The 17,375-nt window shown below is 35.3% G+C and overlaps 2 protein-coding genes across 4 annotated transcripts; one reads left to right on the top strand and one right to left on the bottom strand.

Moving 5' to 3' along the window:
* Nucleotides 1-1,245: 1,245 nt before the first annotated feature.
* On the bottom strand, nucleotides 1,246-2,290 carry LOC130713948 (class 10 plant pathogenesis-related protein 2A-like). Its single transcript, XM_057563774.1, has 2 exons — nucleotides 2,030-2,290; nucleotides 1,246-1,703 (listed from the first exon to the last, which is right to left on the bottom strand). The coding sequence occupies exons 1-2, from the start codon at nucleotides 2,208-2,210 to the stop codon at nucleotides 1,408-1,410; spliced, it is 477 nt and encodes a 158-aa protein (XP_057419757.1). The 5' UTR covers nucleotides 2,211-2,290; the 3' UTR covers nucleotides 1,246-1,407.
* Nucleotides 2,291-7,874: 5,584 nt separating this feature from the next.
* Nucleotides 7,875-12,525, top strand: LOC130714445 (uncharacterized). 3 transcript variants are annotated; one of them, XM_057564344.1, is made up of 7 exons: nucleotides 7,875-8,334; nucleotides 8,834-9,045; nucleotides 10,878-11,157; nucleotides 11,241-11,326; nucleotides 11,423-11,514; nucleotides 11,602-11,852; nucleotides 12,210-12,525. In XM_057564344.1, the coding sequence occupies exons 1-6, from the start codon at nucleotides 8,056-8,058 to the stop codon at nucleotides 11,844-11,846; spliced, it is 1,194 nt and encodes a 397-aa protein (XP_057420327.1). In that variant the 5' UTR covers nucleotides 7,875-8,055; the 3' UTR covers nucleotides 11,847-11,852; nucleotides 12,210-12,525. The 3 variants fall into 3 exon arrangements, with proteins under 3 accessions (XP_057420327.1, XP_057420325.1, XP_057420326.1); XM_057564342.1 differs by having other exon boundaries at nucleotides 12,205-12,525; XM_057564343.1 differs by lacking the exon at nucleotides 12,210-12,525 and having other exon boundaries at nucleotides 7,876-8,334; nucleotides 11,602-12,137.
* The last annotated feature ends 4,850 nt before the right edge of the window (nucleotides 12,526-17,375 follow it).

Raw genomic sequence — 17,375 nt, 5'->3', positions numbered from 1 at the left:
CATCCCTTAAAAAGTGATGTTTTTTTTTCTGGTTCCAAGAACAAATGATGCTCTAAAATCTCATATTCTTGGCTAGGAGTTTTTCTATTCGCAGTTGCCATATATTTTATGTTCAAGATCTTCATACTGAATAAAAGAGAAGGGAATAGGGTGAATGGGGTTTGGGTTCCAGAACCATAAGGGAATGGGGTGAATGGGGTTTTGGTTCCAGAACCAGAACCAGGAATCCTAACTGATTATACTAAGCTACAAGTATTTGAACAAGTTGGACAAGAAATCACACTTGGATCTCAATCAACAGTTGTATTCCGAGGCCTATACGGAGATCTCCCCGTAGCGGTAAAACGACTTGATAAGTTTCACAATAGGCTGTTTAAGGGAGAAATTAATACGCTTCTCACATCAGACCGTCATTCAAACATTGTCCAAATGTACACTGTGAGACGAAAGTGAAAACTTCTACTACATAGCGTTGGAAAGATGTGGGTGTACCCTACAAGATTTCATTCGTTATTTTAGTGGAGGTCAGCGCAATACAAATCAGATGGTAAAAGTTTTTTTGGATGAACTTGGGGCTACGTCACTTTAGACGCATAATGGAAACCCTACCCACTTTAGACGCTAACATGATCATCACCTGGGTAATGAATAAAAATCTTCACAGGTCGCAGGAACGATGAACCTAATTTTGTCACTAATGTTAACAAATAATGTTAACAAATAGACGATTTAAAACTTCTCATACTTTGTTTCTGTTTAGAGACAAAATATATTCATTCTCAAATTAGAGATGAGTTCTACATCATCTCTATATCTAACCATGTTGAATTAACTCACTAATTGATTTTTGTGAGATCGAGGGATAAAATCCCTCACTAAAGCTACCTTAAATGAACATTGGGGTGACAACTTTAGAGAGGGAAAGGTTCTATCACTATATAATTCTGTCTCTAAATGGATTTTTCCTTGTATCATGCAAGGTGAGAGGTAGAATATTCAAGTGACATGTTATATGATTAATTGATTACTTGACAAGGAAAAAAATAAAAGTACATGACAATAATAGAGATGAGGTGGTAACATCTAAGCCCATAATTATATTCTAGATAGATTATAAATAGCTAGATAATTGGGCATTTACTTGAAAGTGTATATATAGAGTTGTTCATGCCCTGGAGAAACTTGATTAGAAAAAAAGAATTATGCAGAATTAATTATGGTGTTGTTCTGAACTTAATGACTGCATTTGACATCGGAAACAGTGCTTTTATTTGTATTGATTTATTGTTGAAGTGAGATACAAAGACATCGAGTCTCACAATTATTACATTATAAGACAACTTATGGATCAGAAGGAACAAAACTCTGCATGACCGAGCTCTTCAGTAGTGATAAATATAGACTTGATCAGTTGTATTCAGGATGGTTCAAAACATAACCTTCAATGGCCTTGAAAAGTGCATCACCCCTGGCCTTTCCTTCCTTAACCTCAGCTTCATTTGGCTCAGCATTTCCCTTGCTATGATACTTCACTTTCAGCTTCCCAATTGACCCTCCATTGGGTCCATCAACCAATTTGGACTCAAATGTGATCTTCTCCACATTCTCTGGGAACTCTGAGCCCCCAACTAAACTGTAGTTATATACCAAGTTAGCCTCATCTATTGCTTCAATCTTGTTCAACACATAGTTGCTTTTCCCACCTGCTCATTCATTCACAATTCACAAACATTCATCAATTAATCATCACCTTAATTAAGTGATTTCATTCATCATGCATGTATAGTTATAAATATTATATGGGCAATTCCATGCACCCATGAGCCTTATTTTTACTACTAATCTGTTGTATAGGTATTTAATTACTATATGCTTCTTATTTGTTATGCATGCTTCTTATTTATTGAAATTAATTTGCAGAAAAATTCATTTTAATTTGTGATCTAAAACTTTCTTGGTAGACGACAGAGCTATATCATGCTACAGCCTACATGTATATATGTGTAAAGTAAGAAAATTATAAACTGACCCTCATTAACAGTGAGTTTCTTGATGGTTCCAGGGCCACCATTTCCCTCAACAGTTTCAACACTCTGGATGGCATCAACAGCCTTTGGGAGGATTTCATCAGCATCTTTAACAAGAGCTTTGAAAAGCTTAGCAGGAGCCACAGGGGAAGTGGTTTCGTCCTCAAATGTGAACACACCCATGATGCTTAATTGAAAAGACTTGATTGGAAACAAATAATGAATGATACAAGCTAGTTTGATAAACAAGATAGATTGGTAAGTGCTGTGTGGATCTTAAGCTGAGGAGAGGCTTGAATTTATAGGCATCATTGGGACTGGTGTCACCATGGCTGAGTGCCATGTTGTGTGAAGCTGCTGACTCACCTTGAGTTTAATTTATGATACTTGGAATTATTATTTCATGGTTATCTATTGCTACAATGTTATCAATAATCAATAAATATTAAAACAACTTTTTAACTCATTTCCATGGTTGTTTGAAATATTTTCTTGTTAAAATTAAATTAAAATGACTTTTGCTATCCTTAATTTGGTTATTAAAGTTCAATAAGAAGATGTATAAACATTGTAGAAATCTAATTGACAATATTTTATGCTTTTATATTTTTTTCTATCACATATCACCTTCATTATTTTTCTATCATCTATTCTTTTTCCATTATTGATGTTTGTTCGTTATCTGCACTATAAATGTATATCTATAAATCATTTTCAATTAAAGATAGGACAATTTTAGATAAATCCAAATTAAAATATAATATTCTTTATTTATCAGAGGTAATTTGTAATATCTTTGTTATGAAACCTTTATGTTTCATTTTTCATAAAATTAATTTTTTTCATAATTTTTAAATGATTGGTTAGCAATGAAAATATATATTAAATTTTTAATGGTATAGATGCATATTATATTTAAATATACTAAAATTATTAATCTTTGAGTCAGTATATTTCATTCATTTTTTCCTGATAAATTTAATTTTATAGTAGCTAGTAAGTATTTTAATTTTATGCATCATATGGGGAATTTGAAATTCAAAAATAATTTTGAAATGTCTTATAGATGGCATATTCGAAATAAATTATTATTTATACCGGTTAATTTTTTTTTGACAGCATTTATACCGATTAATTTGATATGTAATGTAAAATTAAAATTTATAAACGTATGGTTTTTTTTTGAAATTGTATAGTTTATTTTATTGAATGCAAAAACGTTAGTTTATGTGGTTGTGGGAAATTTGGATATGTTTTATAATAATTTAATAAAAATAGTAGTAATAAAAATAAAATATATTTTTTTTTGGTTACAAGAGGAAAGCAAATAAAATATATTTGATTAAGTTTATATAATTTTTAGAAGAAATAGAAAATATATAATAATAATATTAATTTACTTAATTAAAAAAGAATAAGAGTACGTCTATAATGCAGATTATTGATAAGGAGGAGCACCGCCTGATATATAAGAACGAAAAAATAAATAAATTAAAATAATTGTGTATTTCAAATTAAAAACTCCAAATTTTAATATATAGAAATTGAAAACTTTCAAAAAAAAAATATATATATATATATATATATATAAATTGAATTGATATCTCAAATTGATGAGTTTGTCTTTGTCAAATATTGCGATTTGTAACTTGGAAGTATTAAAATTCAAAGAAGTCATGTCAAACAATTTAATGGATATGCAAGTCTAAAAAAGATTTACACAGTCATCCAATCAAAGCATGCCACATAGGAGAGATAATTACATTTGACTTTAATTTTAATTAAAAGAATAAGATATTTTCTTATTTGGCGGAATTCAATTGGATGTCTGTGTAAAACTATTTTACACTGTCAGTGCATATCCATTAAACTCGTCAAACAAATCACTTTCAAAGATGGTGTACTGTTTGTATTGAAATGATCCAGAAATTGATGAATTCGGTTGCACAACATTGCGTTTAATTTGGACAAAATTTTGCAGGCGCCCTTCCAGAACTTTTTTTTTTCATAATTTGAACTTTTAGTTTAGACAAACTTCATATAATTTTACCAACAATATATATTGATCTAGTAGACAAGTTAAATCCTCATAAAAATTAAAAACATAAGGTTTCGAACGACTAACCGTTTAAAAAAAATTGCTTTTGATGCAATTTCTCTTATATTCATATAAAAATAGAAGAGTTTTATAAATATTATCAAATATATGGGTCGGCATGTAAAACTACAATCAATTTTAATGGCATTGATGTATTGGACTAAGTGTTGGCCCCTAAAAAATGAAAAATAAGATTAAAAAAAACCACGAATGTATTTTATAGTCGAGCTCTGAGATTATATTAAGTATGCCAAACTTTTTTAATAAATTGTTCTCCGTACATACCGTTAAATGATCAAATGCTGATTATGGTTAAAGAGTCTAAATATCTCCTAGTCGCACTAGACTTGTTAGTTCTAACAACAAAAACTTCTTAAAAATAAACTATAATTGAACAACGGGCTTATCTGGGTTGGTCTGTTTAGCTCGAGGGCCAACATGGCTCAATACTGCATGGATCATCATATCCACCTAGTAGTGATTGCATAGTGTCCGCACTATATTAGGGTATAAGCTGTTTTTTTTTTTTTTTGGACAAGAGCTGTTCCTTTCCAAGCTTTAACAGGCTGTTGGGCTTTAAAAAGAGAAGACTACTTTTTTCAATTTTTCTTCATAAAAGTTAAGGTACCTGTTTTTTATAATTTGGTCAAATAGTCACCAGATCTGATCTCTTATTATTAGAACCTTTTAAAGATAAACCTGGTGTTCCTTTATATAAGATTTTTTTTAGATTTTAAAAAATATTTTTATCACATTCCAAGTGTATTCTTGTACTTATATTTTTGTAATTCCAAAATTTTTATTACCACTAATAAAAGTAGAGAAAAGTTTAATGCAACAAGCCACTATTGGTGTTGGAGGATTGGGTTGAATGTGTGCATTTTGGGGCTCTATATACTGTTTTGTTGGATATTTTTCCTTAGTTGAGAATGATGTACTCTTTTTCCTTCATTATATTTTTATCCGAATGTATTTTTGCTAAAAATGTTTTAACGAGGCTCATTCTTCAAGTGTGGCTTTCCAAGAGGGGGGCAGGGGCGGATCTAAACATTATATATTGGTGTGGCTAAATATAAAAGATATATTCTTTCAAGTTTATCAATATGTTAAAATAATCACAATGGTTCATTGGCAGACATAATATTTGTTATGTACCAGGAGGTGGGTGCAATTTTTGCTAAAAAATCAAATTAATTAACAAATACACGCAAAAACACCAAGGGACGAGGTTCAAACCATGTGCGTGGAGGTGATAAACAAATCTCACTTCCACCGGACCAACTTCGCCATATGAATATAAATTGAACATTAATATTATAACCAGTAACAAAAAACATATTTCTAAGTTTATATAGTTTAGAAATATTTCTCACAAAATTTGGTGTGGCTATAGCCACACCTAGCCCCTATATAGATCCGTCCATGGAGGGGGATTAAGTTTTGATTCTTAAAGTTGTTGAATGTGGTGTGGTTTACCCTTATTTCATGAGAGGATTGTTCTCATGTACTACTTTCTTTTTATTTAATAATAAAGTCTTTTTTTGTAAAAAAAACCACTAACAAATTTTTTTATACACTACTCAACACATTAACTAAGGCTAATTGTGGAATATTGTATAAACATTTTTATAACTGTTTACTACATTTGGTAAATTCTACTAATTCGCATGTGTTGTGGTGTACTATCAACCCCTATATAATCTTAACATTTTTGGCTTAATTGCAGTTTTCGTCCCTGATGTATAGCGCTTGTGCAATTTTGGTCCCTTTTGTTTAAAACGTGCAATTTTGATCCACCTAAGTTTTGGACGTGACAATTAGGTCCTTCCGTTAGTTTTCCGTCAAATCGTTAACGCCGTTTGCCTATGTGGAGCTCATTAATGACATGGATGTGACTTTGTGCGCCACTGGGATGCCACCTAATTAAATAAATAAAAATAATATTAATTAAATTAATTTATAAAAACTCATAAAGAAAGAAAAAACCACCGCCCCTTCTTCATCTTCCCTTTCATCATCTTCAATTCTTCATCATCTCACCTTCATCTTTCAATCTGAAGAAACCCATAATCAAAACACCCCCACCCAAAACCCAGCAACATCAACCTCAAACCCCTCCCCTTTTCCCTCCCACACTCAGCTCATCATACCTAAACCCAAACCCCTTCACCTTCTCCCTCCTACGCTCATCAACCCAAACCCTCACCCCTTCACCCAGAAACCCTCCTCCTCAATCACCCAGGTCGACAAGCTCGTCGAGGACGCTACCTCCGAAGCCCTCGACGAACCCGATTGGGCCACCAATCTCCACCTCTGCGACCTCATCAACACTGACAAGGTCAACAGTATCGACCTCATCCCGCCGTCGAGAGGGTGCTTTACGAGATGGTTCGCTTCATCGACGATCCCCACACCGTCCTCAACAACCAATTTGTTGTTTTTCTGAACTTTTTTGGATTTGGGTAGAGTTTGAAAATTGAAATCGAGTGGAATTCGATTCTCTGGTCGTGACAATGAAAGCTTGGCTCCTATTTTCGCTCCTCCTCTGTCGGTTCCTGTGTGTTAAAAGAAGAAGGTGAAGGAAAGAGGGATCGATGGGGTGAGTGTTTTTGGTGTTGAGAAGGGAGTGGTGAGTGGGAGGAGAAGAAGAAGAAGAAGAAGAAGAAGAAGAAGAAAGAAAGAAGAAAGAGAGAGTGTGGCAGTGCGATGCTTGAGTGGTGGTGGGGCGATGGAGAAAGGAGAAGAAGCGACTGGCGGTGGTGACCGGTGGGGCGGTGGTGCTGTATCTCTAGAGATGAAGGAGGGTTATTAAAAATACAATTTAGAAGTAAATTAAAATGAAAAGAAAATTAATTATTTTTTTAAAAGGAAATACGACATGGCATTTCAGTGTCACACATTGTCAGTTCCAGGTCATTAGTTAAGTCCACATAGGCAACTTCTGTTACCAATTTGACAGAAGGACCTAATTGTCACGTCCAGAACTTAGGTGGATCAAAATTGCACGTTTTAAACAAAAGGGACCAAAATTGCACAAGCGCTATACATCAGGGACGAAAACTGCAATTAAGCCAACATTTTTATTATCCAGTTCAGTTGGATTTCTACCCCACCCTAATGATGTAGTTCATCTTATGTCACATCAACCCAATTTTTACATTGATGGACAATGCATTTACATTATTATTACACATCTTATCACAAGTTAACATTATTTTTTTTCTTCAAGAATAACCTTTTCTATTTTAATAAGAGAAAAATGTATTTTTTTTATGTATTATTTTGTTTACACTTTCATCTGATCAAATTTTAAAAGTGTGAGAAAAATATTTTTTTTCAATTTAATTAATTGAGTGAAACACCTCTAAAATTTGAATGGTTAAAAGTGTCAAAAAAGTTAGACTTTATAAATTATCGTATGTGATTCAAAAAATAATTGTATGCAATATGACGGCGGATAACCTAGCCCGAACTAGGTCAAGACAATCAAATTTTGGTGTAAACATTTTGGAGCTCCCTTTCGTGGAATTGAAAACATTTCTTCTTAGGAATCGTGTTAGAGTGAGTCAATGTTAGTGTTTTATATGTCTTTTTCAATAAATGTAGTTCTAGAACATTATCTTTGTACTTTGATTCATCAGCATACACATAGCTTTTAACATTTTACACGTTCACTCTAAAATTGAATCTATGATATCTGACATCACATCTCCTAGTTTAGTTTAAGTAGTTTAAGTTTAAGTAGAGAGACCAAAATCCAAATCCAAACTCAAATCACTTGTTCTTGTTGTTGTTGGAGGCTGTCTAAATAATAAAACCCTTCACATTCTCACTCTTCCCCTCTCGCTTCTCTCTTCCACTCTCTACCCTTAAACCTAACCCAACGACGTCGTTTCACCCTCCCAATTTTCAAAACCCACCACCGTGTCAATGTCGGCCACTGGCGGAACCCGCAACCGCAATCGCCATGTCGGCGACGACCGTTTCTACAGCCCGCCACCGTTGCGGAAACACAAAGAAAAGCCCGACGACCAACACCACCACCAGCAACAACACAAGCGGTCTTCGCTCTCCAGAACTTCATCGGAGAACCGCCCTGGCTCCTCCTCCGATTGCTCGATTTCTTCTCGGGCCACATCTGACATCTCCAATTTGGATCGATTTTTGGAGTACATCACTCCACATGTTCCCGCCCAGTACCCTGCTAAGGTTCCATCTCCAATTCACACATCATTTCAATTTTCAATTGCGCCTTTTCATTTTGTTTATTGAATTTTGTGTTTTTCTAGTCACTGCCCACCATTTTCATGGTTGTAATTTAACTCAATTCGCAGATAAGTATAGCTACAATGGACCCTGTTAGTGAGTAAATCAATATATGTTATCTTAAATCGGTTAATGTTCGATATTCGTAGATGAATGGCATGAAGCTTTTGTAAATTATGTGTTGCTTTAGGGTGTCCCTTCAATTGAGCTGTTGCATACTACATAGCTCAATGTATGTTACTTGACTGCTTGCTATTAAGTGTATGTTTGGATACCCGTTAGACGAGGTGAAAGGAACACTCATTCTCCGTAAACATAAAGTAGTTTTAATTTTAATTAAACTGTTAGACAAACATACATTTAAGGTTGCATGTGTTTTTGGTTTGTTTCGAAGGACATTTGGCGTATTTGGGTGTTGATAATTTTGTTTGTGAATGAACAGACAAGCTCGAGGAGATGGAAAACGAAGGAGGCGGAACTACAACCATATTTTGTACTTGGGGACTTGTGGGAGTCGTTTAAGGAGTGGAGTGCATATGGGGCAGGTGTTCCTCTGGTGTTGAACGGGAGTGAATCCGTGACACAGTATTACAATGTCTCCTTGTCTGCCATTCAGCTGTATATCGATCCATCAAAACCTTCCTCCCGGTTAAGGTGAGAGTATGTTGCCATGAAACATGGCATTTCGAAATGCACCTCTTATATGATATAGCAAATTACTTTCATTTGAATATTCTACTGCAATATTGTCTTGTTTCTTCAATTCAATGTAATACTTTTCTTTTGTTATAACTACTGGCTTAAACATACCTTTTCTCTACTTATGCATCTTATTCTGCCTGTCTTTCAAATGTGGTTCATATTACCAACTAAGAAGTAGACAGTTTTCTCATAGCCCTTTTATGCAAGGTAAAACATTAAAAGAAGGATCTCGTATGTTATTGATCATCACGTATTCACATCAATATTCTTCGTAGTAGCATGAAGCAAAGCCTTTGCTGTTTTGAACCTATGAGAGATAGATCTAGCACTCTAAAGTCTAAATTCACGTTGGTTTACACTGACTGTCGTTTCTGATTCCGTCTGCATCCTTTTAAAATTTATCCATACTAAAGAAATTTGATACTATATAACCTGCTAAATTCAATTGGCCTTGAACAAATGCTCTTTTTTCTCTTCAAACTCACAAAGAATTGGCAGATTACTCTCCCTTGACTACCCTGCCGTGTTTAACTCTTGGACTATTTATCTACGAGGTTTGATGTATTTGTAAACTGTGTGTCTATTTTTCTTGTGGGCAATGAAAGTCTTAATTTTTCTATTGGATTACTTAATCCTAATGTTTTAGAAAATATGACTGAGTTTTTTATAATGGCCAAGGTGGGGAGTTGTTATCAATACCTTTTTGTAGTAATAATATTTTCTTTTGCTTTCAAAGAGAAGTCAAAATTAATTTCTTTAAGTACTTTTATATTTTTGGTTTATTTATTTATTTATCTTATTCACCCATAGAATGATTATGAAATGAAAATTTGCAACGTTATGTACGCAAAATACTTTATTTTATCTAAGGGGAAAAATAGTATGAGTATCTTATGGGTTTAATTGTACTGATGTATTTTCTGTATGGTTTGATTTCAGAATACATCGATGAAACATTTTTGTATGTCTTTTTGTGGTTTTTGATTTTGAATTCCTTTTGGGAAAAGATTTTTGCAATGACCAGCTGTTATTGGCTTATGTGAGGGTAGATATACTGAACAAAAATGGATATCAATAATTTTGGCTTGGCTTCCAATCATGGAGCTATAAAGATGGGAGAGGAAACAAAAGACTAACTAGCTTAAGAATCACATGCTGTCCTATCCAGTATTAGATTTCAGGCATGATTTATTAAGTAGACCATGATGTTCATATCAAATTGTCTACATTTTTGGAGGTTGATGGGTAAGTTCGTAACATATTTACATGTCAGGGATGTATGATTTAAGAAACAGGATGAGCACAATAACAAAGTGACTACTGAAACTCACCACTTGTGTTATGCTAGATCAGTTCAAGATAGTTGTTTTACTAGTAACCTACTAAAGTGAATCTACTTATCTCTTTACTCTTAGTTTATGACATTGTAGCTAACCTTCGGATAATTGGGTTGACTTTAGCATATTTGCTCCACTTTCCACCATACTTTGCAGCTCTATGAAATACTCTGTAAATAGTATTTTCACCTGTTTTTACTCTGAACTTAAAGCTATTAATCATATCCATTATGGAATATGGAAATGGGAAATCAATTCGTGGAATTTTTTACACAAAGTAAAAGTATTCTATTCTGCTGCTCATAGCCTTCGTATTGCTTACTTTCATGTGTTGGCCTTACTTTGAAACAGCACACCTATGATATACCCCTTTTCAAGACCACTTTTCCCTTTTAGCTATATTTAAAGACTTGGCATATTATCATTCTCATTTCCATTTTATTCCAGGAAACCCAGTCAAGAAAGTGACTCTGAATCTGCTAGAGAGACAAGCAGTGATAGCAGCAGTGGCTATTGTCATGAAAGAGGAGCAAAGAGTGTTCATGGAAGTAGAAATCATCACAACATTTTGGAGGCAAACAATCATGCTTTAGAAAGGGTCTCACTAGGTAAACCTTTGATGGGTTCAGCAAATGATGAGACTGAGATCAGCGACCCACCTGGACAGCTTATATTTGAATACTTTGAGCATGAGTCACCTTATGCTCGTGAGCCATTAGCCGATAAGGCAAGATGTTATCCCTTGATTGACTTTCAAGTTAGATTATGTTGCTTTCTAATCCTAACAAGTATTCATATTGCTTGACTCAGATCTCTGAACTTGCGCGTCAATTTCCAGAGTTGAAAACATACTGGAGCTGTGATCTTTCGCCTGCAAGTTGGATTTCGTTGGCTTGGTATGTTTTTCTTGTCCTCTTGGTCTTCAGATTACTGTGATTGGATAATTGACAAGTACTAATTTAAAATTATTTGTTGCTGTGTATATTATGTAGGTACCCGATATATAGAATACCTACTGGTCCAACCCTACAGAGCTTGAATGCCTGCTTCCTGACCTTCCATTCTCTGTCAACAGCTTTACAAAGTATGTCCTTTTGTCTTTGTTTAGTTTGCGTATTTGCAAAATACTTGTAAACGGGCATCAACTATAACAGTTTGATCTTTGAATCAGGTTCAAATACTGATGGGCTTCATATTCATTATTCAAGAGGTCGGGAAAGATCATCAAAGATATCATTACCAATCTTTGGGCTTGCCCATAACAAGTTTAAAATTTCTGTATGGGATCCTGAGGGAGTTCCTGAATGTCAGAAAGCCAATTCTCTGTCACGAGCTGCTGAGAACTGGCTTAGGCTACTGCGAGTTAATCATCCTGATTACAATTTTTTCATGACCCATTATACATATTTGAGATGAACAGAGGTTAGTCTGGAAGAAGCAGCCCGACTCTCAATACCAGCTTATGTAGTCTCTGCCCAGTATACTTGTGTTGTCTATTAATTAAATGAACCATTATTTTTCCATATGCTCATACATAACTGCCAGGATAATTGTGTTTTTCCTAAAATGGAACAGCAGGGTTGCTGCTTCTGTAAGGGGTTCAGGGGGGAATAGTTATTTAAAATTATACACATTTCATATTTGAAGGACCTGCTTCTGATTTCACATGATGCAAAAGCCTTTAACCAAGAGCTTCTGCTTATTTTATGTCACCCTTCTGATGATGGCGAAAAGATCCAACTAATTTGTATTTCACCTGTTACTTCTTGTCTAGTGCAGGCAATGCTGACATCTTGAACCCCAGTATACTCTTCCTTATGGTAAGATGTTATTATTCTACAGGATTTGCTACGACTTACTAGCTTATCCAGAAGTGTTGGTCATTATTACTCATGACACTTCTTTCTCTTATGAAATATGGATTGTCATAAGCAAGAATGTATGGTTTTAATTGAAGGGTATTTGGGATGTTAATTCAAATGGGAGATAGTCTACAGTGTTGAAATATTAATTGGGATTTTAGCTGTTGAAATTGTATTATTTTGTAGTCAGGAATAGTCCTTAACATAGATAAACGATGCATTTTTTTGTTACACTGCAAGCCCGCCACACCTAGATAGAGATATGGATAGAATAGAGAAAATTGAGAGATATGATGAGTTCATATATTTGGAATAGAATAGAAGAAAACGCATGGAAATAGTATGAGAGGGAAAGCGTGAATATATAAAAATCTGCTAAACATACTTGAGTCATGGAGATACAAACTCGGCTTGTAGGTAGAGGGGAAAAAATACTTAGAAGTATTTCTTAACCTTGTAGAGGCGCAAGATTAGAGGGCTGAGTCAAGCAATAAGAAGTTATGAACATGTTAGGACTACAAAGCATCGTAATCTAAACGGAAAGTCAATCAAGGGATAACATCTTGCCTTATTAGCTAATGGCTCACAACTATAAGGTGACTCGTGCTCAAAGAATTCAAATATAAGCTGACCACGTGGGTCACAGATCTCAGTCTCATCACATGATGAATCTATCAAAGGTTTACCTGGGGAGACCATTTCCAAAGCATGATTGCTTGCATCTAAAATGTTAGGATGATTTCTAATTCCATGAACTCTCTTTGCTCTTCTTTCATGACAATAGCCACTACTGTCTGCTGGTGTCTCTAGCAGATTCAGAGTCACTTTTATTACTGGGTTTCCTGGAATAGGTTTAAAATGAGAATGATAATATGCCAACTGCCAAGTCTTTAAATATAGCTAAAAGGGGGATTTTTAGGGAGGAAGTGGTTATGGAAAGGGGTGGATCAATTTAGGGGTAACAGGGATGGAGACATGGAGTTAAGAGCCATAAAATATGAGTATCCTTAAATCGAGGTTTCTCTCCTGAACTCGTGATCACAACCCAGTAATTGAATCAAATATCACTTTTCCCTTAAAAGTGATACAATCTAGCTTTTTTGAAAAATCTGATTCTCCACAAGATTATTATTCTTTCCTCAAATCAATTTATCATTAGAGTCCTTAATCCACCCACTTCAAATGCAGTTAATTCTTCCTTTTGCATCCTTTCAAGTTTCAAGCCTTTTCCTTTAGGCTCAACTTCCTTCTTGGCAAGGGGTAGAGAGATTACGTAGATACTTTCTTATCCATCTCTTTCTCCACATGAGCTTCTATACGATGTTCCAAATCTTTAATAATAGGAATTTTTATTCTCTTCTTCCATTTTGTATCAATCTCCTAACACGGTTATGATATTTCAAGGTTCTATATAAATCGTTTGAAGAGGTGGATTAAACATTTTGAAAGTTTTAACCAATGTTCTCTACTTTGGGTCGTTAAGCCTATAAATGTACCAACACAGTCAAATTTGTTTACCCAAATTTCACCAATTCAATTTCTCTGGTGCTAAAATATTTTAGCAGAATTCTTCATCATGGATCAACAACATATATTGTTCGAACAATTTAGAAGAAGAAAGACAACAAAGGTATTTTGACAAATAATCAAACACCTTACCTTTTGGTTTTTTACAAAGCTTGTATTATCCGACTCATAAAGATTGAATGAAACTGCGGGATGAATGGATACACTGATCAATGGTAGTAGAATATGATATCTTCCAGTCGTATAAGACTATGATGAAGAGCACATTAACCCACGTCAAATTTAGTAGCATTGAATCCTCAGTTATAGCTTTGCATATATTTAATACCATATGTTAGATATTCTACAAAATGTAATTCAGCTCAAATAACTTAACCGATTGACCAATCCCATATAATACTTTAATGGGCTAAGGTAAAATAAAAGATTGTACACATCCATATATAGCTAATAAAACCATAGAATAAGTAAATCATATCAAGTAAAGTGTATTGTACTCTATGCAACTGAAAAAGTTTCATAGATTTGTACGCTACATGCAAATAGCATAATCCCAACATTCTTGATATTCTCCTTGGCTTGGCTTCCTACAAAGGTGTTATGGATTGAGTTTTCTTGGCCCATACTAGGAATATGGGAAGCCTCATTATCCATAGGCTAACATTATTATCACAAACTTTAGAAATCTTACCTCATAGATCCATTTCTATCATCTTCTACACCTTTATCAAGATCATAAACCCATCTTGCATATTTTGGAAAAGTTTCTCCTGCATCCATCCTTCAAAAGATGAATCGTGAATTTTGGAAATGTTGTCTGAAAGAAAATATTAGTTGAATTTATTGTACATTATGATATCTATAGATGATTTAAAAGATGAAGAGGCAATAATAAGTTGGTTTCACTCATCACCCTTAGTATCTTACAACCACATGTAAATAAATATAAACCTTAGTACTTCGAAACGCAATTTAAAGAAGAAGAAAAAAAAGCAGTTTTGTTTACTTTTTGAAACAAATTTGATTTATAAGCTTTCAATATTAATTATTTTTTTGAACGTAGCTTTCAATATTATTTGATCTTGTTAGAATTTATAATTTATAATTTATAATGTAGTGAATAATAAATTCAAGTATTAGGTTGACTAAAACATATTTTTCATATTAAATATACGCTTAGGATTAAGCATAATTTGCAATGTTTAGAAAACCCGACTGGTCATTGAACCGGTCGGGGTATTGGTTCAAGGTTCATTGGTCCAACCGGGGTTGGGCCGGTAGTAATTAAATGCTATTTTTAATATTTATATAACATATAAATTATATGAAAAAATATCCATAAATTCATATCATGTAATAAACATTATAAAATCTTCTTAACGTCATTTATATAAGATTTTAAAAAAAAATGACATTAGGACATAGGTTTTTTTCTAAAAAAAAGCTGTAGATTTTTATATGAATCAAATTATTTTATGGGCATGATATAATAGGCCCAGTTTCACAACTCTTTAGAGTATAGGCTAGGGGTGTACAAGGGACGGGTTGGGACGGGTTTTGGTTAACCCTAACCCGACCTTAAATATTGACCAGGCCAATTCTTAGATCCTAACCCGTCCATAGACCCGAAGCAACCCGACAATATGCACGTTCAATTTAGGACGAGTCTATGTAGGACGGGACCGGGTTGGCCAGAGAGACAATAAATCTAAGACTATTTGATACTAATTGTAAAATTTAAAGATAATAACATACTAAAAGAGTTACAAGTGAGAACTAATTTTTAGAAGAAAGAACTTGAAATGATCCAATTCTTACATAATCTATGCCATAATCTATTGCACTTGAGAGGTTTACATTTTGTTTGATCTCTCTTCACTTGTCTCACATGTGCATTACATGATTTTCTCTTATGAACGTTGGACATCTTTTGACCAACGTTTATTTAATTCATAAGTTAGATGTTAAACATTTTCATCTCATCCACATGGTAAGATAAATTTGAGCATCATCTATCACATTTTGACCATTATAACAAATTGAAATCTTATAAAATATATATGTGGAACGGGTCGATGGCCCGAGTGCTGTGACACCCGGGGCTGACGAGGGCGGGGAGTGATCGCCGGTGCAGCGAGGCACGGACAAGGAGCGGCTCCTGGCAGGCTTCTAGGCGGAGGGTCACAGGAATGAGCCGATCTCACACCCGAACTAGAGGTATTCCGAGACTGTTTAGGGATGGACTATACAGTTGAGGAGGGCATAAAAGATTTGATTGGTACTACTCATGACAACAAGTTGCAACTTCTTTTCGGGAGCCCAACTCATAAGAACTCCATGGTTAAGTGTGCTTGCCTTGGAGCAATATCGTGATGGGTGACCTCCTGGGAAGTTTTCCCGGGAAGCGCGCGAGTGAGGACAAAGTGCGCTGAAAAGACTCGTGTTGTTACCGTGAGGCCAGTCGTCAAGTCAGGATGTTACAAGTGGTATCAGAGCCAACCTCTCCCAGTACGGTGTGGTTCGAGGACGAACCAAGCGGAAGCTGGTGGGCCTGTGACACCCGGGGCTGACGAGGGCGGGGAGTGATCGCCGGTGCAGCGAGGCACGGACAAGGAGCGGCTCCTGGCAGGCTTCTAGGCGGAGGGTCACAGGAATGAGCCGATCTCACACCCGAACTAGAGGTATTCCGAGACTGTTTAGGGATGGACTATACAGTTGAGGAGGGCATAAAAGATTTGATTGGTACTACTCATGACAACAAGTTGCAACTTCTTTTCGGGAGCCCAACTCATAAGAACTCCATGGTTAAGTGTGCTTGCCTTGGAGCAATATCGTGATGGGTGACCTCCTGGGAAGTTTTCCCGGGAAGCGCGCGAGTGAGGACAAAGTGCGCTGAAAAGACTCGTGTTGTTACCGTGAGGTCAGTCGTCAAGTCAGGATGTTACAAGTGCCAACCTGAACCCGACTCAACCTGAACCCGGATAACTCAATGATCAACCCTAACCCGACATATTTTAATGATCAGGCCGAGTTCAACCCGGCCCCCCGGCCCTAAAGGCTTGGGCTGAGACGGGTTGGCGCGTAGGGCCGGGTCTTGTACACCCCTAGTATAGGCTGTAGTTTTTTTTTTTGTCAAAAGCTGTAGTTTTTTTCTTTTGCATATGGCAGCATGTAGTTTTTAAGCCCATTTCCATAACCCTAATGTCTTTCTTTTCCTATGCATCAAAAAAATGTCTTTCTCTTATTTTCACATGGAGATGTGCAGCCGCATTATATCCCCCCCCCCCCCATTAAGCAGTATCCTTCTTTCTCTTCTTTTATTTCTTTCACAAACTTCTTTTCCGCTAATCATAAAAGCTAAATAGTGTTAAAATGAAACTATCATTTATGATGAGATAGAGGGAGTTGTTGCTACGAAGAGTAGAAGAGCTTGTAAGAGAAGAGAAGAGAAGGGTTTCTTTCTATGATTTTTTTTTCATCTTACTAGTTACAGGCTGCAAAGAACACAACTGTCTTGGATCTTTTCCAATGAACCGGTTCGAACCGATAGACCGTC

This window comes from Lotus japonicus, chromosome 4 (genome assembly GCF_012489685.1).
Source record: "Lotus japonicus ecotype B-129 chromosome 4, LjGifu_v1.2".
Classification (NCBI taxonomy): domain Eukaryota; kingdom Viridiplantae; phylum Streptophyta; class Magnoliopsida; order Fabales; family Fabaceae; genus Lotus; species Lotus japonicus.
This window is presented reverse-complemented; position numbering and strand designations above follow the sequence as displayed.